This window comes from Ogataea angusta, assembly GCF_019207475.1.
Source record: "Ogataea angusta isolate 61-244 chromosome Unknown 61-244_NODE_14_length_139412_cov_88.040155, whole genome shotgun sequence".
NCBI classification, from domain to species: domain Eukaryota; kingdom Fungi; phylum Ascomycota; class Pichiomycetes; order Pichiales; family Pichiaceae; genus Ogataea; species Ogataea angusta.
The window spans coordinates 85,669-111,812 of record NW_025065228.1 but is presented as its reverse complement, the minus strand read 5'-3'; the positions used below and the strand labels follow the sequence as shown (position 1 = coordinate 111,812).

The 26,144-nt window shown below is 46.4% G+C and overlaps 18 protein-coding genes across 18 annotated transcripts; 10 read left to right on the top strand and 8 right to left on the bottom strand.

Annotated features, from left to right (window-relative positions):
* Window positions 1-536: 536 nt before the first annotated feature.
* Window positions 537-4,370, bottom strand: KL928_005382 (uncharacterized protein; the record flags this gene model as incomplete). Its single annotated transcript, XM_043206185.1, has 1 exon — window positions 537-4,370. The coding sequence occupies one exon, from the start codon at window positions 4,368-4,370 to the stop codon at window positions 537-539; it is 3,834 nt and encodes a 1,277-aa protein (XP_043057363.1).
* Window positions 4,371-4,554: 184 nt separating this feature from the next.
* Window positions 4,555-5,892, top strand: KL928_005381 (uncharacterized protein; the record flags this gene model as incomplete). The annotated part of the gene is made up of 1 exon (XM_043206184.1): window positions 4,555-5,892. The coding sequence occupies one exon, from the start codon at window positions 4,555-4,557 to the stop codon at window positions 5,890-5,892; it is 1,338 nt and encodes a 445-aa protein (XP_043057362.1).
* Window positions 5,893-6,252: 360 nt separating this feature from the next.
* On the top strand, window positions 6,253-6,981 carry KL928_005380 (uncharacterized protein; the record flags this gene model as incomplete). Its single annotated transcript, XM_043206183.1, has 1 exon — window positions 6,253-6,981. One exon carries the CDS (start codon window positions 6,253-6,255, stop codon window positions 6,979-6,981), a length of 729 nt encoding a protein of 242 aa, XP_043057361.1.
* Window positions 6,982-7,000: 19 nt separating this feature from the next.
* KL928_005379 (uncharacterized protein) lies at window positions 7,001-8,842 on the bottom strand (the record flags this gene model as incomplete). Its single annotated transcript, XM_043206181.1, has 1 exon — window positions 7,001-8,842. The coding sequence occupies one exon, from the start codon at window positions 8,840-8,842 to the stop codon at window positions 7,001-7,003; it is 1,842 nt and encodes a 613-aa protein (XP_043057360.1).
* Window positions 8,843-9,170: 328 nt separating this feature from the next.
* Window positions 9,171-9,689, bottom strand: KL928_005378 (uncharacterized protein; the record flags this gene model as incomplete). The annotated part of the gene is made up of 1 exon (XM_043206180.1): window positions 9,171-9,689. One exon carries the CDS (start codon window positions 9,687-9,689, stop codon window positions 9,171-9,173), a length of 519 nt encoding a protein of 172 aa, XP_043057359.1.
* Window positions 9,690-9,923: 234 nt separating this feature from the next.
* On the top strand, window positions 9,924-11,312 carry KL928_005377 (uncharacterized protein; the record flags this gene model as incomplete). The annotated part of the gene is made up of 1 exon (XM_043206179.1): window positions 9,924-11,312. One exon carries the CDS (start codon window positions 9,924-9,926, stop codon window positions 11,310-11,312), a length of 1,389 nt encoding a protein of 462 aa, XP_043057358.1.
* A 25-nt stretch (window positions 11,313-11,337) lies between these two features.
* On the bottom strand, window positions 11,338-13,086 carry KL928_005376 (uncharacterized protein; the record flags this gene model as incomplete). Its single annotated transcript, XM_043206178.1, has 1 exon — window positions 11,338-13,086. The coding sequence occupies one exon, from the start codon at window positions 13,084-13,086 to the stop codon at window positions 11,338-11,340; it is 1,749 nt and encodes a 582-aa protein (XP_043057357.1).
* Window positions 13,087-13,185: 99 nt separating this feature from the next.
* On the top strand, window positions 13,186-14,922 carry KL928_005375 (uncharacterized protein; the record flags this gene model as incomplete). The annotated part of the gene is made up of 1 exon (XM_043206177.1): window positions 13,186-14,922. The coding sequence occupies one exon, from the start codon at window positions 13,186-13,188 to the stop codon at window positions 14,920-14,922; it is 1,737 nt and encodes a 578-aa protein (XP_043057356.1).
* Window positions 14,923-15,001: 79 nt separating this feature from the next.
* On the top strand, window positions 15,002-15,646 carry KL928_005374 (uncharacterized protein; the record flags this gene model as incomplete). The annotated part of the gene is made up of 1 exon (XM_043206176.1): window positions 15,002-15,646. One exon carries the CDS (start codon window positions 15,002-15,004, stop codon window positions 15,644-15,646), a length of 645 nt encoding a protein of 214 aa, XP_043057355.1.
* A 44-nt stretch (window positions 15,647-15,690) lies between these two features.
* KL928_005373 (uncharacterized protein) lies at window positions 15,691-16,837 on the top strand (the record flags this gene model as incomplete). Its single annotated transcript, XM_043206175.1, has 2 exons — window positions 15,691-16,449; window positions 16,808-16,837. The coding sequence occupies 2 exons, from the start codon at window positions 15,691-15,693 to the stop codon at window positions 16,835-16,837; spliced, it is 789 nt and encodes a 262-aa protein (XP_043057354.1).
* A 19-nt stretch (window positions 16,838-16,856) lies between these two features.
* Window positions 16,857-18,737, bottom strand: KL928_005372 (uncharacterized protein; the record flags this gene model as incomplete). Its single annotated transcript, XM_043206174.1, has 1 exon — window positions 16,857-18,737. One exon carries the CDS (start codon window positions 18,735-18,737, stop codon window positions 16,857-16,859), a length of 1,881 nt encoding a protein of 626 aa, XP_043057353.1.
* A 54-nt stretch (window positions 18,738-18,791) lies between these two features.
* KL928_005371 (uncharacterized protein) lies at window positions 18,792-19,919 on the bottom strand (the record flags this gene model as incomplete). Its single annotated transcript, XM_043206173.1, has 1 exon — window positions 18,792-19,919. One exon carries the CDS (start codon window positions 19,917-19,919, stop codon window positions 18,792-18,794), a length of 1,128 nt encoding a protein of 375 aa, XP_043057352.1.
* A 110-nt stretch (window positions 19,920-20,029) lies between these two features.
* On the top strand, window positions 20,030-22,360 carry KL928_005370 (uncharacterized protein; the record flags this gene model as incomplete). Its single annotated transcript, XM_043206172.1, has 1 exon — window positions 20,030-22,360. The coding sequence occupies one exon, from the start codon at window positions 20,030-20,032 to the stop codon at window positions 22,358-22,360; it is 2,331 nt and encodes a 776-aa protein (XP_043057351.1).
* A 63-nt stretch (window positions 22,361-22,423) lies between these two features.
* On the top strand, window positions 22,424-22,708 carry KL928_005369 (uncharacterized protein; the record flags this gene model as incomplete). The annotated part of the gene is made up of 1 exon (XM_043206170.1): window positions 22,424-22,708. The coding sequence occupies one exon, from the start codon at window positions 22,424-22,426 to the stop codon at window positions 22,706-22,708; it is 285 nt and encodes a 94-aa protein (XP_043057350.1).
* A 190-nt stretch (window positions 22,709-22,898) lies between these two features.
* On the top strand, window positions 22,899-23,657 carry KL928_005368 (uncharacterized protein; the record flags this gene model as incomplete). Its single annotated transcript, XM_043206169.1, has 1 exon — window positions 22,899-23,657. One exon carries the CDS (start codon window positions 22,899-22,901, stop codon window positions 23,655-23,657), a length of 759 nt encoding a protein of 252 aa, XP_043057349.1.
* Window positions 23,658-23,717: 60 nt separating this feature from the next.
* Window positions 23,718-24,047, bottom strand: KL928_005367 (uncharacterized protein; the record flags this gene model as incomplete). Its single annotated transcript, XM_043206168.1, has 1 exon — window positions 23,718-24,047. The coding sequence occupies one exon, from the start codon at window positions 24,045-24,047 to the stop codon at window positions 23,718-23,720; it is 330 nt and encodes a 109-aa protein (XP_043057348.1).
* Window positions 24,048-24,213: 166 nt separating this feature from the next.
* KL928_005366 (uncharacterized protein) lies at window positions 24,214-25,076 on the top strand (the record flags this gene model as incomplete). Its single annotated transcript, XM_043206167.1, has 2 exons — window positions 24,214-24,918; window positions 25,053-25,076. The coding sequence occupies 2 exons, from the start codon at window positions 24,214-24,216 to the stop codon at window positions 25,074-25,076; spliced, it is 729 nt and encodes a 242-aa protein (XP_043057347.1).
* Window positions 25,077-25,101: 25 nt separating this feature from the next.
* On the bottom strand, window positions 25,102-26,130 carry KL928_005365 (uncharacterized protein; the record flags this gene model as incomplete). The annotated part of the gene is made up of 1 exon (XM_043206166.1): window positions 25,102-26,130. The coding sequence occupies one exon, from the start codon at window positions 26,128-26,130 to the stop codon at window positions 25,102-25,104; it is 1,029 nt and encodes a 342-aa protein (XP_043057346.1).
* Between the last annotated feature and the right edge of the window lie 14 nt (window positions 26,131-26,144).

The window sequence follows — 26,144 nt, the reverse complement described above, 5'->3', positions numbered from 1 at the left end:
TTTGGCTGGTGTATCTGATTTGGGAGCAGGGTTTGTCGTGAGCAAGAAAAAAACGGATAAAGCAAACCTCCACAGCGAGAGACACTCTCTTGGGACTACAATCGCCAATTTCGACTCCTTCCTGCTACTGAGGTCCTTAAGAACATATAAAATGAGAATGCTGACCCAATGTCAAAATACCGAAAAAATAGTCACCTATCTCAGAGAAAGCATGAGCAAGTATAGTATGGTGATCAATAAATTGCATCACTCTTCTCTCCAGCTTGATCCCTTTGTCAAACAACAACTGAATGGATTCTACAACCCCGTGCTGGCCATTGAGTTAAGGAGCGAAGAGCTGGCAGAGCTTATTCTCACAAAATTCAATTTTCTGAGTAACAACCCGAACATCGAGGGAGGCGAAACTGTAGTCGAGCTGGCATCGAAAAACCTAAACTTCGCCCGCCCATCCACAAACAGCAATCTACTCAGGATCAGTGTTGGCTGTGAAGACTATGAAGATCTCATCAAAGACATTGACCAAGCGTTGATGAGCGTCATTGATCCGGAACGTGCTGGTGATCTTTGATTTCCCTTTTGAGAGGTTGGATGGCATCCAGAAGCTCATTCTTCACGAAGACAAGATAGTATGGAGTCGCGCTGTTGTTCTCGCTAAAATTCAGCACTTCTTCTATCGGCACCTCACTCACTATTTCATCGTTGTATTTTCTGTAAAGGTTGGACTTTGGATCTCTGATGTAAATCCAGTAGTGCCCATAGGAAGCTTGTCCCCTGTGGATGAAAATTGCAAACACTGAGTATCCAATCTTGGTGAGATCGCTGAACTGATTAGTTATCAAATCTTGCAATCTTTCGACCTCACTTTTGATGAAGGTTAATTGCTCGTCAATTTTCGAAATCTGTTCATCAAGAACCTCAATTATGTTAGAATCGACAAGAACCCCGATCTCGTTGAGAACCTGAGATTTAAGGAATTGTCTGGTGGAATCAAGGGCATCCCGAAGAGGCAGACCATGCTCATTAGGTTCAGTAAGCTTTCTACGGCGTTCCTGAAGTTCAGCTATTTGCCGTTTCCACATAAACACCTCCTTTCTCTTTGATATGAGCTCGATGTCCGTAGTCTCCATATACCTGTCCATGTAAAGATCTTCCTTGAAAGGAAGCGGCTCAATCGATTTCACAGGTATAAGCCTTTCTCGATCAAACTGAACTCTCTGTATTTGAATTTGCAAGATCTTCGGAAGCTCGGTGATAGTGAGAGACCTTTTGACCTCTTCATTGTCCAGCTGGAGCAAATCTTCGGTGAAGTACGTGTCCAACGCATCGTAGATGTCTCTTGGGTGGTCACCAATATTGACGATAAGATTCAGAAACCTTTCCTCTTTCGTCCGTGCTCTAGCGGAACTAATTTCCTCTTTCGTGACTGGGTCAACGGGCATTAGAATCTGCTTTGTCTTTCCATAGAAGAGCTGTTTCACGAGATCAATCTGCTCATTGTCTGAGTCCAATTTTTCAGGCTCCAGCGCACTTTCTATTTGAATTAGCACGTTTTCGATACATTCTGTCACGTCTTGTTGTCTTCCTATCTCAAGAGCATTTTCGATTTGATCTGCGCTAATTTTTGCCGTAGCAGCATTGTGAAGCGTGGTCTTTTTTTGGGCTGAAGGAGATTTCTCATCCACGTCCATTTCAGAGTGATCCAATTGCTTGGTTTCGAGCACCTCTTCAGCAGACTTTGCTTTTTCCACCAATTCAATACTCACCTCGCCATGCTCTTGAACTTCTGATTGCTCTTCATTGTCGCCCATCGCTGCATCTTCCGGTTCGCCCGTGTCATCTGCAAACTCAACCTCGTCACTTATAGGACTGAACGCAAGGTAGGCAAGTTCCCGAGTTGGTTGGACGCATCTTGTATTTTCATGAATCATTTTGTCATACAAGTCTCTCAGTTGATACATGAACTGGTAGGATCTTTCGATCTCTTTGTATCCAACAGTTCTTCCTCCAATTCTCCGGACGAGGTAATTCTTATTGTTTTCAATTTGATGTCTTTTCAGTGTCTTGTTGAATTGCAAAATCAGGCTTCTCAAAGGCTCAATGACAAAATAGTATTGCAGCAAGGAGTTGAGGTAGCAGGTGTTTCCGATATTATTCAAGCCCGCTGGTGTCTTTTCAACGGATAGTAATCTGGAATCCATGACTCCTGAGTTCAGGAACCCTTCTATCAGCTTGGATTTCTTTGCCTCTCCAATCACTTTTAGGCAAACCCAGAGACGGTAGAAATCAACGTTCAATTCTTTTGCCACTCTCTCCTGGAAAATTCTAACCACCGAGGAGTCATCTGCATACTGGTCGCATCCAATCAGCTCGTATGCCTCCTCCAGCGAAGGAATCGATTGGGAAAATTGTGGAAGGCTGGCATGGATGTAACTGAACAGCATAGGGCTCTTTCTCTGCAGCGCGATGGTCATTAGCGCTCTGGCGTACAAAGAGGAGTAGTAGACAGAATCCTCCGCTTTCAGTTGAAAAGCGGTAATAAGAACATCCTCATCCACTGACGGATCCGTTTCTAGTGTTTCGTATGCCTCAGAGACATCAAACAAGGGCTCGGTCTCCAAAAAACTTCGAATTTTTGTGCTTTCTCGGTATAGGCCAACCTTCTCTAGGGCCTCTCTAAAGGTTGAGCGTTCGTACTTTGTAGTGCTGACTATCACATTATTTTTGTATGAAGATATGAGCTGGTCATCAGTCAGATTCCGTGCAACCTCAGAGTTTGTGATGTCAAAGCCAAACTTCTGGAAACAACTTTTAAGCTCCATGAAACCTACCACGCCTTTGGATCTGAGTGTGGCAACAAACATCGATAAGTCACTTCCTTGTCTTGATGTAGCGCAATATGTCAAGGCATCAAAGAGCTCCGGTGTGTTATCAGGATTCAGGCTAGTCATAATTGAATAGCAATCTATGATCATATTGTCCGTATAGTACGGACAAATACTAAGAGCGGTCAAAGCTGTAACATACTGGAACTTATCCCAGTACTGTAGCTGATTGGACAGGTCAGGCTCGTTCAAAACCCTGAACACTGGACTCATATCAGATAAAAATGTGGTTTTGGTCTTGAAGAAATCTGAGGTTGGAGAGAATATAGAACCAAGATACAGAACTTCTGTCAGAGCCCTCAGGTAATAATCGTATCCAATTTTCATATACTGACCAAGATCTGAAAATCGAGGAGGCTGAAGCTCCTCATTTATCTCTCTGAAAAACAATTTCGAGGGCAGGAGCTCCAATTGTAAATGCAATCTCAAAACAACGGAGTTGTTTGGTTTGAGAGTTTTGATATCGTCTGTGTCTAAGTTTGTAAGAGGACCTTTGAGAACTTTGAACAATGTGTTCAAGCAGTCGATCGTTGAGGGAACAGGAAAGTTGTCAATACCGTTGTCCGGCAGTTGAGAAATAAAAGACGAGACTCTGAGTTCAATCTCTTCCTTTTCAAAATGCTTGAGGTCTTCATAGTTGAAAGTTGACGGATACAGCTCAACCCTGAGAATCGTTCCTGTAGACTCACAGATATAATTCGCTGAGTCTATAATTTGCGGAATTGAGTCCACCAAAACCCGATTGTTATACTCTTGCTCTGCGTCGGACGCAACTGATGCCTGATTTTTGATTCCATCAACGTCTAACATTAAATCTTTCTTGTCTTTTTCCAGCAATTGGCTGTCACCAAAGCTATAGAACTTATGTTTCACATGCATGGCGTTTCCCTTTCCCTTGATCTTAATTCTAAAGTGGAAGAGTGGGTGTCTGGGTATGGACAATTGAGGCGACGGAGCAATGATACCATTGACGGTCCATAACTTCCAGCCATCCTCCAGTTCCTCGGGCTTTGCCGTATTCAGCTGCTCAAATGTGGATACAGGGATCAATGCCTGGTATTTCTTGGATGAGTTTTTGATAAACCCGTGTAATCTTTCTGCGTAGTAAACGGTTTCCTCGCCTAAAATTCCCTTTCCCATCTCCTCCGACACATCAAATCCGCTCAGAAGAAAGAACGGGTCATTTCTCAAATCATCCAAAATACGCTCACTTGTCTTGAAGAACTCGGCATCTTTAAAATTGTAGGTTTTCTCTGCTGGGTGTTGAGGGACTTCCTCGAAATATGGTGGGTTCATGTCCATCGGCACACTGCTTCCGTCACTCGCATCTGATTCAAGTTCGTCATCTGCCACAGCCAAGTCTTCCTCTTTAGTGCGCGAGTAGTCGTCATTCCTAGGTGGCACAGAGGGATACAGCTCGTTCAGCTCTGCCGATCTCTCGGAATTGACTACTTCAGAGTAATCTGGGGGCGGTATTGAGTCTGACATTCTGTCTCATAGATGTCCTGATGGCGAGAAATACAAATTCCGTGGCACTTATGACAGGATACCGTTTGCCGTTAATATTGTGATTTTATACAGATTTGTTAGACTGATAGCATGCTAAGGTTCCGGGTGTGGTTCCAGAAATAATATTTGGTGGATTTTTCACTATATAAGTTGTTTAGCAGATATGACACCAAACCTGCCGACGGAAAAAAAGCCCGAGGCGACGGTTCCAATCGACGAGGGCAAGCTACCGGGCACGGATATGTTGCCGTCGGTGATATCTGGGAATCCATACTTCACGGCCGGTGGAGGCCTCATGGTACTTGGAGGCTCTTTGGCTCTTCTTCGCAAGTCTGTCGGCTCTTTGGCCAGCTTAGCGTACCGGAGAATGCTTGTGGATTTAGAGTTGCGAAGTACAGATAAGTCCTACGATTGGTTTCTTCACTGGATGTCCAACTATAAACACAGATCTTCTAGACATTTGAGTGTTCAGACGAAATACGTTCAGCATCCCAACGGTTCGATCTCCACAGGTTTTTCCTTTGTGCCTGGCCCAGGAAATCATTGGCTAAAGTATGACGGAGCGTGGTTCTATGTGAAGCGCGAGCGTTCCGAGAGATTGCACAATTCCGGTGTACCAACAGAGACTATCACATTGACGACACTGTACAAAGACAAATACTTATTGGCATCGATCCTGGACGAGGCAAGGGCAATGGCAATGAAAATGGCAGAGGGGAAGACCGTTCTGTTCAAGTCATGGGGACAAGACTGGAGACCTTTTGGACAGCCCCGTAAAAAGAGGGTGATGGATTCGGTGGTTCTTGATTATGGAGTTAAGGAGGCCATCATTAAAGACGTGAAGGAATTTCTTCAATCTGGAAAATGGTATCATGATAGAGGTATTCCTTATAGAAGAGGGTATCTGCTTTACGGACCACCAGGCTCTGGGAAAACCAGCTTCATCCAAGCTCTTGCCGGAGAGCTTGATTATAATATTGCGATACTGAATATCAGTGAGCCCAATTTGACGGACGATAGGCTGGCATATTTGATGAATAACATTCCAGAACGTACCATATTATTGTTGGAGGACATTGATGCTGCTTTTAATAAACGTGAGCAGAATCGAGAACAGGGATACGTTGCAGGTGTGACTTTCAGCGGCTTATTGAATGCTTTAGATGGTGTCGCTTCCGCTGACGAAATCCTCACTTTCATGACTACCAACCACCCGCACAAATTGGACCCTGCCCTGTTGAGACCGGGAAGAATTGATTACAAGGTGTTGATCGACAATGCAACAAACTATCAAATTCAGCAAATGTTCTTGCGGTTCTATCCGGGAGAAAGTGAGAAAGCGAACATCTTCATGAAAAGATTCAACGAGCTCAAGTTGCCTTACATCAGTACGGCGCAATTGCAGGGCTTATTCGTACAGTTTAAGGAAAGCCCGGACGCTGCTATCGATAACATCGAGGTGCTAAAACAACCCCACCTCAACAACTTTTTTTATGAATAATGTACAATAATGAGTCACTAGCCCTTGAATCGCTGTAGCATCTCCAATTTGGCATCTTCGAGATGTTTGTGTAATATTTCGGAACTCGCGTCTTGTTCTGATAATTCGTTAGCCTTTTTGACGAGTGCGTTCATAAAGCGGAGATAGTTCAAATACAGAAGCAGCTCAAGATTCTTCTGTTTGTACTTTAGCGGCTTCTGTGCACGTAGTGCCTTTTTATGTCTGGCAGCGATTTTTTGATGATTCATCTGCCTTGTTTATTATTATACTAAGAAATTGAATCTTTTTTCCTTGAACGCTAAGTCAAATAGGGCTGTGCTAGAATGGGGTAAATTGAGGAGTAGGCAGATTTAGGTATTTATGTTGCAAGCATTCAAGAACTACGTTTCCCCAAGCCAACAGCTAAGACTTGTGCTTCTGGATTTTAAAGATCCAAAAACATTCAATAGAATCATAACCACCTCTGACGAATCTCTTGGAGGATTCTCTACCGTTCACTTTGATCCATACAGAGATGAAGACACGGGGAATTTGTGCGCACGATTCCACGGAAATCTGAACCTTAACCTCCCGGCTGACCCCAAGGTGAAGGATTCCGGATGGGCGATGTTCAAGACCAAAGATCGCCAGAGAAAACACTCTTTCAGGCCGTTCTATTTAAGCAAGCGATTTGCAAATTTCTGGTGGGACCTGTCTACGTTCTACGCTGTTCATTTGCGGGTTAAAAACCAAACTCCCGCACGGAAGTTCATGATCAATTTTCAAACTGATACCTCCTCGAGAACAGATTTATTTCAGCACAGGGTCTTTCTTGAAAATAATAGTCAATGGCAGGATGTGTTTATTTCTTTCAGTGATTTTGTACTCACAAACAAGGGCAAAATACAAATACAGTACGACGAGGAGTTTGAGAAGGATCGTGTGAGGAGCGTTGGATTCTCCATTGCTGATAAAAAATTTGGGGAGTATAGCTTACTCATAGACACCATTGAGTGTCTCTACGGAGACGAATATGCTGAAAAGTTAACTCAGGCGAGAAACAATCCACTTTTAGAGTCTAACGACTCAATAACAAATACGCTCAATTAAGAAGCGGTGTATTCAGAGGTTATTGACTGCGGATCCTCTTGACATTTTCTTCCGTTACGTCGGATTCTCTCTTGGGCTCTTCTGTGCGTCCTTTTGGAGGATTCAAGAGTGAATACACGGTAGTTGACGGCGTATTCTGAAGAGGAGGGACAGATGTAGCGCTCGCTGAACTCGACGAGTTCGTTCTGCTTTGCTGTGCTGTCTGCTGTTGCTGATGTTCATGAACTGTCCGTTGGTTAAGCTGAGAAGGTATCGATCTTGGCGGATTGGTCAGTGAGTATGTTTGACTTGATCGTTTCTCCTCCGTCACCGGCTGTGATGGCATCGATCCTGCCCTTTTCAGGTTGTTTGTTGGTGAGCCAGTAGGGGCTGGAGCAGTATTTTGAAGATATGACAGCGAGTTGGCAGACGACGACCTCGTCTTAGCATTTTCTCCAGGAACTCCAGAGAGCGTTTGCATTATCAGTGGTGGAGGCGGGTTTCCTGGACCGGGAGAAGACCGCCGGACAGGGCCGGGAGAACCCAAAAAGGGCATGACTGCTGGGGAGTTGCGACGCATTGGTTGCTGCGCAGATTGGTGTGACATGTCGGTCTCATGCATTTGACTCAAGATTGCTGGCGATTGCTCGCCCGGTGGAGGTGGAGGTGGACCTGTGTTGATCACCGAAGGTGTTGCAGGTTGCAATGGATCAAATACAGATACGTTTCTGGGCCTGTTGGAGGATCCGCTGTATCTGATGTCCTTGTAAGGCAGTTGACTCTGGTCGTAAGGATGGAAGGACGACGTGGCGGATGAGTTGCGGGGTGGAGGCTGGGGTATATGAGACAGAGACGTATGAGGGGTGTGTATTGGAACAGCAAGAGATCCATGACTGTCCGAAAAGATCGATCCGCTCTCGCCATAATGTCCAAGGCCATTTGTTACTTGTTTGAAAGCCATGTCTCGCGCGGCGCACCGCTGAAGAACGTTGGTTTTGAATTTCTCGAGCTCCGACAGTAATTTTGTAGTCATCATTTCGTTAGCCGGTTCTTTGGGTATCAATCCAACGACGTCCTTTAGAACATCCAGAAGCGAAACACAATCATAGTTTGTCTTTGTAAGGTCTTCTTTCACAATCTCATAGCGATATGTCAAAGCGTCGTAAGCTCTAAGTAAATCGTGATACTGACCGGTGAGTTCTAAATAGTTTGTCTCCTTGGGTGGCATCGTCGTACTCATCTGCTGTTGCACATAAGAGTTGGTAAGTCTAGCTTTCATGTCCATTTCCTCTTGCATCGTTACGTCGTTGAGATCACCCGGGCTACTTGGATGATACCTATAGGGCACGTAGTTTTGGGCGTCCTTCATCCCCTCCGTCTGCGGAAGTTTCAAACTGTGAACCTCCTTTTGCGAGCTGACATTTTTGAATGAGCGTCGCTTGATCTGTGTTAGGCCCTCGGTATTTCCTTGTCTGAACCATCCAGATGAGTGTTTGAATTCCCAGACATATGACGAGTTGTTCGACGAGTTAGAGCCTTTTCTAGAGCCCGTCTGATCCGAGGGAGGTGGCGTAGTTGTTAGCGTCTCGTTGTTAAAGTTGTCGTTCACTTTATGAAAACCGTACATGTTCAGCTGCCGTATAAACGAAGCGATATTTGCATGCTTGAAATAATTGCTTAATACCCTTGTAAATTCTTCGGAAGGAAGCACATAAAAGGATGACTGGTTGGCATGCCACCATATAAGGTGATCGAGGTTATGGTCTTCCAACATCGCATACAGTTTGTGGATGAACGAAGTGTTCGGATTCTTGGGTTCTTTATCCTTGATTTCTTTCATTTCATCCTGTTTGGCCGCTGCCACCGGCTCTTCTGACGACATGACGGCTACTTTTGGCACATATGATGATTTTGAGCGATCTATTTCACAAATATCGCAACTGCTGGTGGGGCTGCACTGGATACTTCCTTTTCACAAAAACCTTTTTCGGCAACTTTTTTGCCGGATCGGAATTGTCTTGAAATTCTGAGAGCGAAGAATACCCCTGGTTAATCAATGGGCTTGCTGAGGTTTGACAGTCTAGTGCTTAGGTCAGGATAAAGGGAAATTTAGCAATATCATGACACTCGGACTTCACTTGCCGTTAGGTCGTAATATTTAATGTATATGCACAGAAACAATAGTAGCCAGAAAACGTCATCGATTATGATTAGACGATCCTATTCAGAGCGCTGTATGATTGATGTTGAGCTTTGTTCAGCCATCTGAGAGCGCTCGAGGATGTAGAGGCGCTCGAGATGCGGAATCTTGCATCGAATTTAGCTGCTGTGCGCATCTCCTTGAAAAATGCTAACATAATCACTGTGAAATATAGTCGTACCAAACTGGTAACGACCGTTAGGGCAACGGTTACAAATAGTTCGTAAGCTTCAGATGCAGACTGGGATGAGAGGTCCTCGGTGACAGCACGGGCTATTAGCTCCACAGAGGTATCGTGCTCGGAAAACCACAACCAGGAAAAATACCCGGTGTATAAGAAACCGATCACCGTGTCGAGCAGATAAACAAAAACGACAAGCGAAAACCAGTTAATGTTTGGAGTTTGCACTCTCCGGAATCCTTGGATATATAGGATCATGACTGCTGTGGACGAGAGGTAGTACAGCCATTGCACGGCATCGATGGGATGACCTGTCAGGAACGAAAGCAGACCATACACGCCACACATCTTATTGATTACGGCATAGAGCAGCACCAGCTCCACACCTATATAAAGTGGGTATCCCACAAATTTCTATTCTGTTAGTCCCGGGCAATGAATCCGCGATGTAACATACCTGCGGTAGGCTTTTTATAAGCACCATCTATTAACTGTTGAGTTCTGAACTAAATAAATTTAAATCAAAACTGTCAGTCCAAGTTCGTGCACAGGATGAAAAAAAATTATTTGATAATTGACAATATGAGTGAGCTAGATCTAGATGGCTTGAGTTTGTCGGACTCTGATTATAGTTCTGATGAGGCTAACAGCGGATCTAACTCTTTTAGGGGTGCTTCAAACCAGGCTTTGAAAGAAAAAACCGAACTTTTGGACAAGTATGCGTCTCATATCAAGGTGGATCAGATCAAACATAGAATCACTAGAGATAAAGCGGAAAGAGCCACCGTGGAGCAAGTTCTCGACCCTCGAACATTGAGATTTTTATCCAAGCTATTTAAGAATGGAACAATCACAGAGATGAATGGTTGCATATCAACAGGCAAGGAAGCTAATGTGTATTACGCATTGAATTCAGAAACAGGAAAAGAATATGCTGTCAAGATTTACAAGACCTCCATTTTAGTGTTCAAAGACCGCGAAAGGTACGTTGACGGCGAGTTCAGATTCAGGAATACGCGCAACCAGTCGAACCCCCGGAAAATGGTTCGCTTGTGGGCTGAAAAAGAGTTTCGAAATTTGAAACGGTTGCACTCCGCTGGAATTCCTTCTCCTGAACCGGTGGACCTCAAATCTCATGTTTTGGTGATGGAGTATCTGAGTAAAGGAGACGGGTGGCCTTCTCCAAAACTGAAAGATTACGAGTTCCGGGATGACGAAGAAATAGCCAGCTTTTACATTCGACTACTAATTTACATGAGATGGCTTTATCATAAGTGTCGGCTGGTGCACGCAGACTTGAGTGAGTACAACACCATTGTGCATAAGGGCGAACTGTATGTATTTGATGTCTCTCAGTCTGTGGAGCCAGATCATCAGATGTCAATGGATTTCTTGCGAATGGATATCAAAAACGTGAATGACTTTTTCTCCAGGACGAAAAACATCAACGTTTTTCCTGAAAGAATGATATTTCGGTTTGTGATTGACTCATGGTCAAACTTGATGACCGAGCTGATGCCTGAAAAGAATGAGCGGCGATTGGCTTCGGAGAATCCTGAGAATTTGGAGTTGCTGGAGAAGTATCTGGCTACATTACCTCACAAGACTGAGGACGACCAGGAGGACATTATCTTCAGATCGCTGCATTTAGTTAGTTCGTTGAACCACTTGGAAGAGCGCGATTTCGATAAGTTCAAGAGCGGGCAGGTGGACACTTTGAGAGATTTAGTTAAGGAATCATCCGATGAGGAAGAAGATGACGATGAGGAGCAGAGCGAGGAGAGTGACGAAGATGATAGTGAACAAGACGAAAGTGGAGATGAAGAGGGAACGCCAAAAGGAAAGAAATACGAAGACAAGGAAGCTAAAAAGGAACGAAAGAAAGCTGCTAAAGAGGCTGCTAGAGAAAAGCGCAAAACTAAAATGAAGAAGCATGTTAAAAAAAAGCTTACTAAAAAAGGTCATAAATAGTTCATAGACGATAGATTTTTGCAGGTCACACGCTACCGCCGCTCTGATGTTTGCCTATCATGCCTGCCATCTCAAGTAACGCCCTTCCATCATCCCAATGCATCGCGTTGAGCTTCTTCCTCGCTTCTGCCTCCCTGTTTTCCCATTCCCATAGCTTTTTCTGTTCCTCGAGCTCTTTCTGCGATCCGCAGCCCCAAACCTCGAGGTTGGTAATGTTGATGCTAATTTCAAACTCTGGCACGTTGTGCGGAAATATTGAGCCGGTTTTGTATGTTCCTGGCACAGCCAGATGGCGGAAACTGGCAATTTCCATTGCAGCTTCAATTGTGAGCGACACTTCTCCCGGCTTGAAAATCCGGACATTGTTTTTGATGAGTGGAGGCTTGCTACCAAATCCGAGGCCTCCTCCAAGCGTGCTGAAATAGGCGTAGTTATGTGCGTAAGCAGAAGACGGGTATAGGATCTGTCTGGGAGATAACTGTGCAATGAAGGAGTGTTCGTCTCCGAAACATTCGCTGTTGCTGATTCTCCATGGCTTTTGTAAATAAACCATGAATGTGTACGTATCATCATCGGCTGAGGGCGGTTTAGGTGACTTGTTGTTTGATGCGTGAAAGCGAGGATATTCAGTAAGAAAAGCAGCGTATTTCTTGTTCTTTGGGACAGGCCCGGATGACGGTTGCATCTCGATCAGTTTACCGGAAACTAAGAGTATGGTGGGTGCGTTCCATTTAAAGACTTTTGATTCCATGGAACGCATGCTAAATCCAGACTCTGCACCCACAAATAGTTTCTTGAGTCTGGTGAAAACAAGCTCGTCGGGCAGTATGGTAGCCAGCTGCGAAAGCATCGGATGTGTGAGAATACGAGAATCGGCGAACTCGATGTTGTGAAGAGTTGTTCTTGTACTATAGAGCAGCGAATCCAGCAAGTGGTGTAGTGGCACAAGCAAGTTGGGCATGGTTCCGTTGGAGTACGAAGTACCAATGATTTTCTCAAACGTAGAGAACGTAACTTTTTTAGATGTGTAGTTTGAGCTTGTCAAGTCCAGGTCAAATGAGCGCAATAAGTTCATTGCCTTCTTTTCGTATTCCAGCCAACCCAAATCGTCGAATTGGAGCTGCTTTCCTAAAGGTTGCGACCGGTTCACCTCCAAACTGATCGGTGCCACGTAAAGTAGCAGTGTCAACACCCTTAGAAGCTTTGAAGCCGGTAGAGGGTACTGCGAGAATTCAATACCGTCGAATGATTGCACTTGAGGAATAAGCATCCATTGGATTTTATCTTGCAAGTAGACCACATCCACTAGGTCATTCGAGGAAGCTATTTTCTCCGACTTATCGGGATCTGGCTCGTGCCTTGAATCAAAGCTCAAGGCTAGAAAGATCAGCATGAGAAAGTAGCGCGTGTTACCAAATAGCTGAGCAAATTTCTCGGGGTTCAGTATGGTCAATACCTTGAGCACCCCAGCAACATTGAGATCGGGACCGGTGCGATAGTTCGGAAATCGGGCTAAGAAACAAATGCATCTTATGATATCCTGTGTTGCTGGTGTATCCGGAAGTTGAATAATATTTGTAATATGTTTGGTTGAGATAACAGTTGATCCTTGCAACTCTTCGAGACCTAGATTATCTCGAAGCGAGATCAGCTCAATTGGCTGAAAACACCGTGCTGCTTCCCTGATGAATGCATTCTCCAGCTCACCCCGCGAAAGCTTGCCATTAGTAAACTTCGCTGTTTCTTGGGACTCTGTGCTTGAAGATTGGCCCATAGCAAAAGATATCTGCAGATAATAAAATTATGGGACGAAATAACATTGACAGAAATAAAAAATCAGGATAATAAAAATCAAAAAATAATTTTCAGATCTATGGCTAAAGACAAGAAAAAGGAGGTTGTTACTCAGGACCCTCGGTTCGCGAAAGTCTACAGCGACCCTAAGTTTAGACTCCCGAAACGTAAAGACTTGAAGGTTGCAGTGGACGAACGGTTCACAAAGGATGAGTTGAAGTTGGGAAAGAAAAAGAAGCTAGACAAGTATGGACGTAAAATAAAGGAGGACAAAAAGGACGACTTTGATAAATACTACAAGAAGGAGGGCGAAGAAAGCGAAGAAGAAGACGAAAGCAAGAGCGAAAGTGAGAGCGAGCTTAGCGAGTCTGCAGCCAACATTTTAGACAGGGCAAGAGGACTTGTATCTGAAGAATCATCCTCTGACGAGAGTGAGAGCGAGAGCGATAGCGAGCTTGTCAGCGAAGAAGATGGCGAAGAGATCCAGCTTGAAGATGAACCTCCTGAAGGAGAACCAACAAGTACCTTTGCGGTTGTGAATCTTGATTGGGATCATATAAATTCCACAGACCTTTTTGCTACCTTTATGGGATTTGTCCCCAAAGGCGGAAAAATCCTTTCCGTGAGCATATACCCTTCTGAGTACGGAAAGCAGCGAATGCAACAGGAGCAGATTGAGGGTCCTCCAAAGGAGCTATTTAAGTCGAAAAAGGTGGAAAGCGATTCGGACGACGATGAGGACTTAGATCTAGCCAAAGCAGCCAAAAAGCTTTACACAGAAGACGACGGCATTGATTATAATTCTAAGGCTCTGAGATTATACCAGCTTCAGCGACTCAGATACTATTATGCCATTGTAAGGTGTGACAGTGTGCAAACCTCGCGTGCTATATATGAAAATTGTGATGGTACTGAGTACGAGTCCACTGCCAACCACTTTGATCTTCGTTACGTTCCGGAAGACATGACGTTTGACGATGCTCCTCGAGACGAATGCACAAAAGTTCCTTCCAATTACAAGCCTAACTCGTTCACCACCGATGCGTTGCAGCACTCTAAGGTCAAACTTACGTGGGACGAGACTCCTGCAGAGCGTCTTGCAATGGCTTCCAGAGCATTCTCGCAGAAGGAGATTGACGACATGGACTTCAAAGCTTACTTGGCCTCTGACTCTGAGGAGAGCGACAACGAGGCTGTCAACAAGTATAAAAGCCTTGTCTCCGAGGTGCTGGAGAAGAAGGATGCGGACGATGTTGACATGGAGATCACTTTCACTCCAGGTCTCGAGGGACAGGAGGACGAAAAAGAGAACGAGGAAACCACCATAGACAAGATCAAGAGAAAAGAGAAAGAGAGACGGAAGAAACGCAAGGAGAAGTTGAAGGAGCTAAAGAAGGCAGCGGAAGAGGAAAAGAAAGAACGGAAGAAGGCTGGCAAAGCTCAGAAAAAAGAGTTGGACGAAAAGAAGAAGGCAGAACTGGAGCTGCTTATGATGGACGAGGATAAGGGACCAGAACATGAGCACTTCGACATGAAGCAGATGTTGAAGGAGGAGAAGAAGAAGCGCAAGGACAAAAAGAACAAGAACAAGAACAAGGAACCGGAGGAAACTGGCGATTCTGTCGACATTGATGAGAACGACGACCGTTTCAACGAGATCTTCGAGGACCACGCCTTTGCCATTGATCCAACCCACTCTGAGTTCAAGCGCACTGCCACCATGGAGAAGCTGATGAAGAAACGCAAGTCGAAGGAACCTCGAGAGAAGAACGAGAAGCTGGGAGACTTGGTTCAAAAAATCAAGCGTCGTAAATAGAGCACCAAATTAATTATTTTCCACGATTTTGTTTGTGGGTGTTTTTTCTTCCAACTTTATACTATTTTTACGCGTTGTCATGAAATTCGGGTTTCTGATTCCAGCGCTTTTGGCCGCCAACGTGGCCCACGCTCTCCATTTCTACATGGAAACGGACGAAACAAAGTGTTTCTTTGAAGAACTGCCAAAAGATACCATCGCAGTGGGCAAGTACGAAGCTTATGAATGGAGTCCTAAAGACGACGATTATGTTCCCGTGGATAACCTCAAAATGGAGATCACAGTGGACGAAACTTTTGACAACAACCACCGTGTTGTGTCCCAGAAGAACGCTCCGACCGGCCAATTCACATTCACCTCTTACGACTCTGGTGAACACAAATTCTGCCTGACACCAAGACACTCCGACTGGTCGAAACGTGCCAAACACAGAGTTTACTTTGATCTGGTTATCGGAGACGCAAAACCACTTGTGGACTCCAAGAGAACCGGCGACATCAACTATTTGACCCAGAAAACCAACGAGTTGGTCAAGAAGCTCCAGGAGATTCGCAGAGAGCAAAGCCTGTTCAGAGAAAGAGAAGCCGTGTTCAGAGACATATCCGAGTCTGTTAACTTCCGCACTGTGAAGTGGACTGTCATCCAGGTCATTGTCCTGGTCGCCACTTGCGCTTGGCAATTGACGTACCTCAAGAGCTTCTTCGTCAAGCAAAAAGTCGTCTAGTTATAAGGCTGTGCAGCATATATAAAAATATTTCACCATTAATCATGTCTCTGTCTTTAGATGAGTACCTCCGCTACGGGCGACAGCTCATAGTGCCCGAGTTCGGTCTGCGGGGCCAGATATCGCTGAAGGAGTCTCGTGTGCTGGTCGTTGGAGCCGGTGGTCTTGGGTGTCCAGCTTTGCAGTATCTAGTTGGAGCTGGTTTTGGCACGGTGGGAATCGTGGATCACGACACCGTCGATATGTCGAACCTTCACAGACAAATTCTGCACACGACAGAAACCGTGGGGATGCTGAAATGTGAGTCTGCAAAACTGCAGCTGACCAAGCTCAATCCTTTGGTGCAGATCAACACTCATCCGGTGGCTCTCAGCCCGGACAACAGTTTTGGAATTTTTGAGCAATACGATATCGTTTTGGACTGCACGGACACCCCTGCCACCCGGTACTTGATCAATGATACCGCCGTCCTTCTTGGCCTGACTGTTATCTCCGGATCTGGTCTCAAAACTGAAGGCCAGTTATCTATTCTCAATTTTAACAACACCGGCCCCTGCTACCGTTGTTTCTATCCAACACCGCCACCTCCCAGCTCTGTGACTGCCTGCAGCGACGGCGGGGTTCTTGGCCCGATCATTGGAATCATGGGTGTGATGATGGCACTAGAAGCTATCAAGGTGGTTAGTGGCTACTACTTGAAGGAGGATGTGGAGTTTCAGCCCTTTTTATCTTTGTACAGTGGTTATGGTCCGTTGCAAAGCTTACGGACGTTCAAGATGCGCAGACGATCGCCCAAATGCCGAGTTTGCAATCCCGAAACGCGAGAAATAACAAGACACGTGGTAGAGACGGAGCTCGACTACGCTGTGTGGTGCGGTAAAATGGATTATAATGTCCTGCGAAAGGATGAAAGAGTCTCTGTGGAGCAGCTTTCTGCGCAGAAAGCGCCCTTCCTGATCGATGTGCGAGCAAAAGAGCAGTATTCTATTGTCCACCTGCCAAACTCGATTAATATACCACTCAACGCACTGAAGCGCATGGACACTCTGGATGTGCCGAAAAAAACTATGATACACGTAATTTGTCGATTTGGAAATGACTCGCAGCTTGCCGTGAAACATTTGAAGAGCATCGGATACGAGAACTGTGTGGATGTCATAGGCGGACTTGTACAATGGTCCAAACAGATAGACCCAAACTTCCCTGTGTACTAAATCGATTTTGCGCTCAAAATCCGTTCTATGGCCACCAGTCCATTCGCAAACGAACATGCCATCAAACCGGAACAGGACGGCCTGTTTGCCAGGGCACAGCTTGTCACATTAATTCTGTTGTCATAGATGGAGTGGCTTTCGACGTCTTTGGACTCTGATGTTGCCACATATGAGAGATCCAAGCGGAACTCGTCCTTGCTGACATCCATTTTCATCAAGCGCAAAGACGCGGGAGCCACCTTCAGCTTGGCAGTGCTGTGTATTCTTCTGATTGGATTGTATAGTCTGACCGAACCGTTAACGTAGCCTGCCACAAAAAACGGTGCAAAATCAGAAACCCCTATGGAAAACACCTGGTTATCGTCCCACAAGTTCAGTGTGACGTAGCTTTGGATGTCTTTTTTGCTCACAAACTTTGGCGTTTTCGTGGCATCGGCAATCACAAATCCATCAACCAGAGCAGAGTACTGGATCTGGGTGCACGGTACTTTGGCCTTCTGAGACTCTGCTATCACCCTCATGTTGTCCAGATCAACCAGGTAGTAGTAGAAATCTGTGGCTGATATCACCACTATGCGAGATGGCGCGCCAAAAAGCGAATCAGAGTACGTCGACGTCACAGAGATGATGTGCTCCACGTCGAGACCAAACACAAACAGCGGCTTTTCCGGCTTCGTAATATTCACTTCGGCAAGATACCCGTCTCGCAGTCCCAGAACAAGTGTGGTATTGGATGTCCAGTCGCAGGAGAAGATGTCAAACTCAGGAATATTGATAAGCACAGACGGGGCGACGAGGCATGAATACGGGCCAGACTCAACGAAACGCTTATCAATTCTCAGCACTCTGACAACCCCATCCTTGCAAACACAGGCCAGCAAGCTGTCTTCCGGATCTGAGCTGAGGAGCCATTTCATCGAAGTGATGGCTCCAAAGGGTATGACCATAGTCTTTTTGTGATTGACTGTCTGCTTGTCCAGATCCACCTCGTATACCTGCAGCGCCGCATCATAGCTTTGTGGCTGACATATGGACAATTCTTTGCGGACCGAAGTGTCTGTTCCGGCGCGGTCTATCACGGAGACAAATAAATAGTGTTTGCCATCAATGGGCTTATTCAGAAACGAGCTCACCAAAGGAACACCACCCGTATTCACCACAAACCCCTGTCTCAAGACGCTGTTAGTTGGATACTGTGCATAGCCTTCGGCCTTGAGCAGTTTGCGTACACCATCATTAAACCCAAACTTGACAGGCACTGTCAGATTGACGCGCGAGCAAACGACCTCATAGGCTATTTCCTCTTCAATACTATCTGCAATGCCATCAGGGATCGCTTTCAGGGGTTCAAATGGATAACTTTGCACCAGCTCATCATTCACATGGAAAATGTTCGGCTCCATCAGATCTCGTCCTAGCTGAAACTTCCGGGCGTAGGACTCGTTCAATGCGTGAAAGTGTAACACTCTTGTCTCTCCCTGGTGCGTGCTTTTGACTCCCGGCCTCTGATGCCAGGGGTTCGATGCGAGAGGTGTCGGTTCCTGGTAATACTCCTGTTCAAGCGTGCGGTAGAGATCGTCGTCTATAACTGTCTTGGAAGGCGGATTCGAGCTTTTTTTCTTCGCAGTGTACCCCGGCGGTGGTACCCAATTCTTCGGCTTGCGGCCTCTGGTCTCTTTCTTGACGGGAGTCTCGTCTAGTATAACGCGATCGTTGCCAGGCTCTTCCTCAGAGGTCTCAGCTGTTTTCACCTCTGCAAACGCAGTAAGCAGCTTTTCCGCGGTTTGCTTAGCCACTGCACGGCTCTGACGCCCTTTGATGGGCGTCGTGTTCGCAGTGGACGTCGCCTGCGGCTCTGGGGTTGAATTGTCAGACATACAGAGTGTTTACTTTTTAGAGAATAAATGTATGATTATGTAAGAGGCCATAGTTTAGCTCAGACTTGATAGAGCCTGGTCAAGGTCAGCAATCAGATCATCAGGGTGTTCGACACCGATGCTGATTCTCAGCAAGGTTTCCTGAACACCTGGGTCGGTCATCGCACGCCATTCGATCATCGACTCTACACCGCCCAAAGAGGTGGCATGGTGGAAGTACTTCAGTCTGGAAGGCAGTCTCTTGGCGAGCTCTGGAGTTGTGAGCTCAATTGCAAAGACAGGACTGTGGCCACGGAGTTGCTGCTTGATGAATTCCTCCTTTTGCAAAGAGGAGTGGTAAATCTTGTGCAACACGGGATACTTGTCCTTGTTGGTTGCAAAATGTGCCACAATCTTCTCTGCGCTGCTACTTTGTCTCAAGATCCTCATCTCGTACGTTCTGAGCGATCTTAGCAGCAGATAGCTGTCGAGATTGGCAATGGTGGTACCCAGAAAGGTTCTGTCCGATACTAGCTGGTTCTTCACCTTGATGTCTTTAGTAGCAAGACAGCCAGCAAGGAGGTCGGAATGGCCCCCAAAGTACTTGGTTGCAGAGTGCATCACCAAATCGACGCCGAAATCGAACGGCGTCTGCAGAGGGGGAGGAGCAAATGTGGCATCACAAATCACGTGCGCTCCCCTCTTGTGGGCCTCGGCCACGTAGAAGCTCAAATCGTGGGCGGTACCGAACGGGTTCTCTGGGGTTTCTAAATGAAGGACATCGCCGGGCCCCAATTGGTCGTACTGGTCCAGCCTAACTTGTTTCAGGCCGGATATTCTAGTAAAAATTTTGGCTATTCCATGACAGCCATGGTAACCGTTCCCAATTGCGAGCACCTTTGGATGGTAGTAGGTGAGTGCCGCAAAGAACGCTGAAAGGCCGGAGTTGTAAACCACGACATGTCCGTCTAGCAATTGCTCTAAAACTGCCTCGGACTTTGAAGAGTTCGGATGGGAAAGTCTAGAGTACACAGGGTCCCTTGTGGTGATAACGCCCTCTTTAATATCCTTCGCCTTGACGAGCTTGTCCGGGTCGTTGTTGTAGCTGAACGTGGTTGTGACATTGATTGGCTGAATGACATCAGGAACTCTTCTAAAAGTGTTATCGTCGCCGTGGACGAGGTTGGTGCTGAGATGAGACATATCTAAGATATTAAGCAAGTTATATTTAGGGAGCCTGTTTGATAAATACACCGCCAGAAAAAAAATATTTTTTAAAAAAAAAAACTTAAAAAAATTTAGAGCTCACTAGCATGGCGAAAAAGGGCGGCAAAGCAAAGAACAGAGCGCTGAACGCTCTGGAAATTGCCGAAGCAGAGCAGAATAGCTCCTCCGATATTGGGAGCGAGTCTGAGGGAGAAAATCAGAAGTTCAAGTTAGGGGTGCTGACCGTTGACGGGAAGGATTTTGAGGATGAAGAGCTAGACTCTGATGAGGCGTTAGATTCGGACGACGACTACGATGTTTTGAACTCCAAATTTTCACAAACCATCCGGGACAAGGGTGAGACTGATACGGGTTATGACAGCATAGACGAGAGCGAGTTGATTCCGCTTTCGGAAGTTTGGGCTCGAGACGACGAAGAGATGAAACGATCCGGTGGAAAAGAGCTTGTTTTAGATGATAATTTGGTTTCGGACGAGAGCAGCAGTGAGGAGAGCGAGGAGAGCGAGGACGAAGACGTGTTTGACGATTTGGAGGACGAAGAGAACGATTTATCCACTGTGATGAGCCAGCTTCGGTCCAGAGACAGTTCCAAGGCCCATAGAACGCTCATTAACGACAAGACAGAAGAAAACGCATTTCGTGTGCCGGCAACCGGCAAGAAGCTCAGTCTCGCGGAGATGATGGGCGACATAGAAACGGATAAGCCACTGCTGCTAAATGAGACATCTGCTCCTGAGCCATTGGCGGTTCCTCTTCCGCAAAGCATTCAAAAAAGACATGAGAGACGCGCAGCCTACGAAATCCAAAAAGAGGAGGTCGATAAGTGGACAGACAGCATTCAAGCCAATAGACGGGCAGAAGTGCTCAAGTTCCCTGCCAAAGATGGCGTCCAGCACAACCAAACGTCCTCGTTCCAGCCTGCTGAAGTTCCTTTGACGAGTCTCGATAAGAAGCTGGATGGATTGTTGGAGCAGTCCAATATCGAGAGCAAGAAGGCGGAGGACTTGTTTGAGAACATCGAGACTGCTAAGCTTTCCAAAGAAGAGATGGCCAAGAGAACCCGGGAGCTTCGGCTGATGAGAGAGCTGATGTATCGAGGCCAGAAAGATGCGAAACGTCTGAAAAAAATCAAATCGAAAACTTATCGGCAAAAGCTAAGAAAAGAAAAGCAGCGCAACAAGGAGCTCGTTGAAGGTTCCGACGCCGAAGACGAGGACGCCGACTACAAGAGGGCCGCGGAGCGGATGTCGCTCAAACACAAAAACACCTCAGAGTGGGCCAAGAGCATGATTAAGAGCGGGATGTCTAAGGATAAGGAGAGTCGAGATGAGCTGGAAGAGATGCTGCGTCAGGGAGAGAAATTGCGCCAGAAGCAACTCGGATACGATGAAGGTGAGAGCGAGACTGACGAGCGAGATGTTGCGGAGATTGCTGCTGAGCAAGAGGACGACGATATCGAGCGGTCTAAGCTGGGCAAAGGTCTCATGGCCATGGACTTCATGAAGCGGGCTGAGGAGCGCGAAAGGATAGAAAACCAGCGATTGGCTGCTGAACTGCAGTATGGAGACGAGAGTGACGAGGAACAGGTGGCCAACGTGGTGAAGAACGCCGGAAGAAGAGTGTACACTCCTGGAGCTGCAGCCGCTGCCGATCAGTGGAAAATTGTGGAGCAGAAAGCCAAGAAGGAAGCTGTCGAGGATCAAGAAAAGAGTCTAGAGAATAAGATTAGAGCCAAAAATACACCAAAGGAGACCAAAGCTTCTGAGGAAGTCAATCCATGGCTTGCGGACGCGGAGCCTACAAGAGGCCAAAAAGTCCGCGTTGTCGACGCCGACTCTTCGCGTGTTCAAAAGAGCGCTGCAAAGATTAAGAAGCGGACGCACAAGGAGGCCGAAATGGATGTGGAGATCACAATTGGTGACACTCTAGATGGCGAGCACGAGGGCGAAGGAGACGGAGAGCAAGACATTCATGTGTTCCAGCAAAAAGATCTGATCAAACAGGCCTTTGCTGGAGACGACGTCGTCACCGAGTTTGAGCAGGAAAAGCGCGAAGTGGAGGAGCTGGAAGGAGACAAGGAAGTCGATTTGACTCTGCCTGGTTGGGGCGACTGGGCCGGAGGTAACTCCAGGAAGAAAAAGAAGATTGTGAAGACCATCAACGGCGTTGTGCCGTCTGATAAGCGGAAGGACAGAAACAAGAAGGGTGTGATTGTGAATGAGCGGGTGAACAAGAAAAATGCCAAGTACCAGGCAGGCTCTGTTCCGTATCCATTTGAAACTATGGAGCAGTACGAACGTTCCTTGAGACAGCCAATTGGACAGGAGTGGACGAGTCGTGAAATCCACCAGAAGCTCACGATGCCAAAGGTCATTGCCAAGCACGGAAGCGTGATTGCTCCGATGAAAAAAGAGTAGTCGGTTTGGTGATCTATCATATTTAATGTAGCATAAGAGAAAATCAGGGACATCCTGAACGTTATGTTTTTTCGCAAACCAAGTATTGCTTCTATTGCCACGTACACCACCGTCGATCGCACGATCAAGCTTGTCGATGAGGTGCCTGTGAACCGCAAACTCAGACTAAAGTCGAGCTTTGCTACTCAGCAGGATACTGAGTATGACAATGTGTTCGTCATTGATGAGTCTGACTCCACCGGCTGGATCTCCTGGTTATGGAGGCTATTGGGGTGGGACAAGAAAGAGGAGAAGGTGGTTGACTTGTTTGATGTGTCATTCGACTCAGATCGTTTCGAATTTAATTAATTAGGTATACTAATTTTACGGCGGAATCAGAGTTAAGTTTAGCCAGTCGGTAATGTATAGTCCAACCAATACAAGAGTAGCAACTGTCTGAAACCAGCAATGATTTATCAGCTGTGGCACTGTAGGCCTTTTTAATCTGCTGCCCAAAATCTGCAGCTCCCAAAAATACTGTAAATAAATTCATACGCGTATGGTGACGTACGAGGAGCTCAAAAAGGTTTTGAACCACCAAACAAAGGTGGTGAGCAAGCCTCTGGTCTTTGACAAGGACGTGAAACGGTTTGTGCAGCAAGTAGAAAGCGAAGCGGTCTCAGAAACACAGATTGTGCGGATCATAAATTCAACAAACAGATATCTAAGCAAGCGATATGGACAGTTCTTTCATCGCCAAAGTATAGTGCAGATTATTCAGCAAGTCCTGAACAACGAGCACGCGCTCGATCTGCAGCGCAAGGGCAAGCTACTTGCACTGAACGAGATTTTGATGAATTTCGGATCAGACACCGTGGTGGACGTCAACGGAAACTACGAAGACGAACGCGGGTCCAATAACATTGATATGAACGGGATCATGAGAATCAAACAGGAGGAGATCCTAGGCATGATCGACGAGCTACCAGACCCAGACAAGCTCACTGCCAAAAATGACGGACTTCTAGAGCGCTACGATGAGCTTCGGTCAAAGCTGGCAGATAATCGAGCCAGATTGCTCGAGCTGCAGGATAAAAAAAAGTACTACGAGAAAACAAGAAAGCTGCTCAGTGAAATGACGGACACGACGCAGGATCCTGATTCCACCTTACAGAAGAACCTCGTGCTCAACACCAATGACCAGCTGGTCAATGAGGTCTCGCAAACACGAATTCAGCTGGCAATGATGAGTGAAAAATTGCAGGACCCAGAATTCGCGGCCCAGCTAAAAAAGAAGCTCAAACTAGACCTGGATTGATTATTCGGGGCCTCTACACTTCGCTAATAGAATTAAAACTGACATCGCTTGATTTATACACTAATCGAACAAACCGAAACCCATGTCGTCGTCTTCTTCTTCCTCAGCAGCCTCTTCCTCCTCGGCAGCAGCCTCCTCAGCAGCAGCACCGGAAGCAGCAGCGCCAGCAGCAGCTGGAGCAGCACCACCAGCTGGGATTGAAGCAAGCTTAGTAGAACCCTCGGCAATCAGCTCCTCGACAGACTTTCCTTCAAGAGAGGAGAGCAACAAGTTGAGCTTTTCCTGCTCAATCTCAGCACCAACCGACTCGAGCAGAGCAGTGATGTCAGCGGCAGATGGAGAGGCGTTACCACCTTGTTGCAACAAAAGGTATGCGGCTAAGTACTTCATTTTCTCTGGAACTGTAGAATAATCACGTTTAAGCTGTTTCAGCAGACTATCCTTTGATTAGTTCTGTGAAGAAATATATTTTTTGGTGAAAATTTTTGATATAGGGTACAAAAAATATCGTCGACATCACGTGACACATAGTTTCAAAGATTAATCTTTAGATCTAATGACGGAGGAGTCGATCCTGAATGACTCGCTGCGCGAGATCGTTGTGGGCTCCGTTTCGGGTGCCATCGGAAAGCTGATAGAGTTTCCGTTCGACACAGTGAAGGTGAGACTCCAGTACTCCAAATCTCTCTCCATTCCTCTCTTCACATCGACTCTAGACTGCATCACCAAAACATACAAGAACGAGGGAATATACAAAGGATTTTGGAAAGGCCTACCGTCGCCGATGATTGGAGCGTCGCTGGAGGCGAGCTCACTTTTTTTCAGCTACAAAATAGCCCAGGATTTGGTCAATCTATCGCAAGGCAACCGGATCAACACAGAACTGCCCCTTGGACAACGTCTTCTGTGTGGCTGTTTTAGTGGTATCACCACAAGTTTTATATTGACCCCTGTGGAGCTCGTGAAGTGCCAGTTGCAGGTCGACAATCTCAAAGTGGGCCAGGCTAACTACACCTCTCTTGGTCACGTGATCAAGACCGTTTTGCGGCAGGAAGGTGTACGCGGACTCTGGAAGGGACAGACTACAACGACGGTGCGTGAAGCTGGAGGGACTGCAGCGTGGTTTGGATGTTATGAATATACTTTAGATTGCTTCAAGGGCGACCGCGGCCCAGACTACGAATATAAGGCCCATGAGCTACTCATTGCTGGAGCCATGGCTGGGATTGGATACAATGCCTCATTATTTCCTGCAGACACGGTGAAGAACGTTATACAGACAAGCGAAACACAGGAAAACATACTTGGGGTGTTCAAAAAGATATATCTAGCGCACGGAATCCGAGGATTCTATTCGGGTCTCGGCATCACCCTGATCAAGACAATACCTGCGAGCGCGGCGATGTTTTACTCCTATGAGCAGCTCAAAAAGCTCTGGAATTAACTAGATAGCGAGATCCTTTGCAGGCAGGGGATCTTGTTTGACACGCTTGGCTTTCCGAATCAACAGGTCGGTTTTTTGGACGAGCTCTTCTTTGAAATAGAACAGGAATGCAGCACTTAGAATACTCTGGAGCAATTTCAGGCTCAGTCCGCTGTAGAGGTTCAATATTCCCTCGTTCTTTGCAATATCCAACATGATGGAAAGCATGCCTGGTGCCTTTTTAGGCTTCTCGAGATCGTGAAGTTGGGCCGAGGACTCGATGTCATCAGGAAGCGACTGAACAGAGTCTGCTGCGGTTATTTCCGAGCTTGAAGTAGCAGGGGCCGAATGCGAGTCTCTGACACTATGCAAGTGCATCCGGGACCTGACCGTTATGTAAGGATATGTGACGATAGTAGCGATCAGCTTTCCGAAGGCTCCTAGTATCAGGGCGTCGACAGAGCTGAGTGCCCTTCTGCGCTTGGTGACTATAAGCGTCTTGAGTTGTTCAAAGATGGTGTACTGGATGATTGGGTTCAGAACCAGAAAAAGCGCCGGCACCAGCCCACTGAATAGGTTTTTCCATCCTTCGTTTCTCACAATCGATAAGATCACCTGGACAGTGTTTTTGGGGGCATTCTTTCTGGAAGATCTTTTCAAGACGGTCAGTCTGGTATTTGCGATCCAAATCGGGTTTGTTACAATTCTGGAAACGACGCCGGCCACTAGTCCGGCTAAAATACTTTGGGAAGCAGTGAGTCCTTTCTTGAGTGTCGTGGGAGTGTTCTTATCTTTTCTGAGAGCAGAGCCGGTCAGTTCATAGAAATAATAGTAAACAAAGTTCGTCGCAGTTATTCCAACCAGTGCGCTTTCCAAGCCATTGTAAAGGTTCTTGGCTGCTTCAGCAGTTATTTTAGTATCCTCATTCTTCTTCTTCGAGGCCTGTGCTTTGGTGGAAAGAGTAACTAGTGGATAAGTCAAGGCCATTGAGATCAAGCCTCCTAGTCCACCGGCCACCCCGTGAGCCAAACTATCTGCTTCTTTCGACATTGTCGGTATAAAGA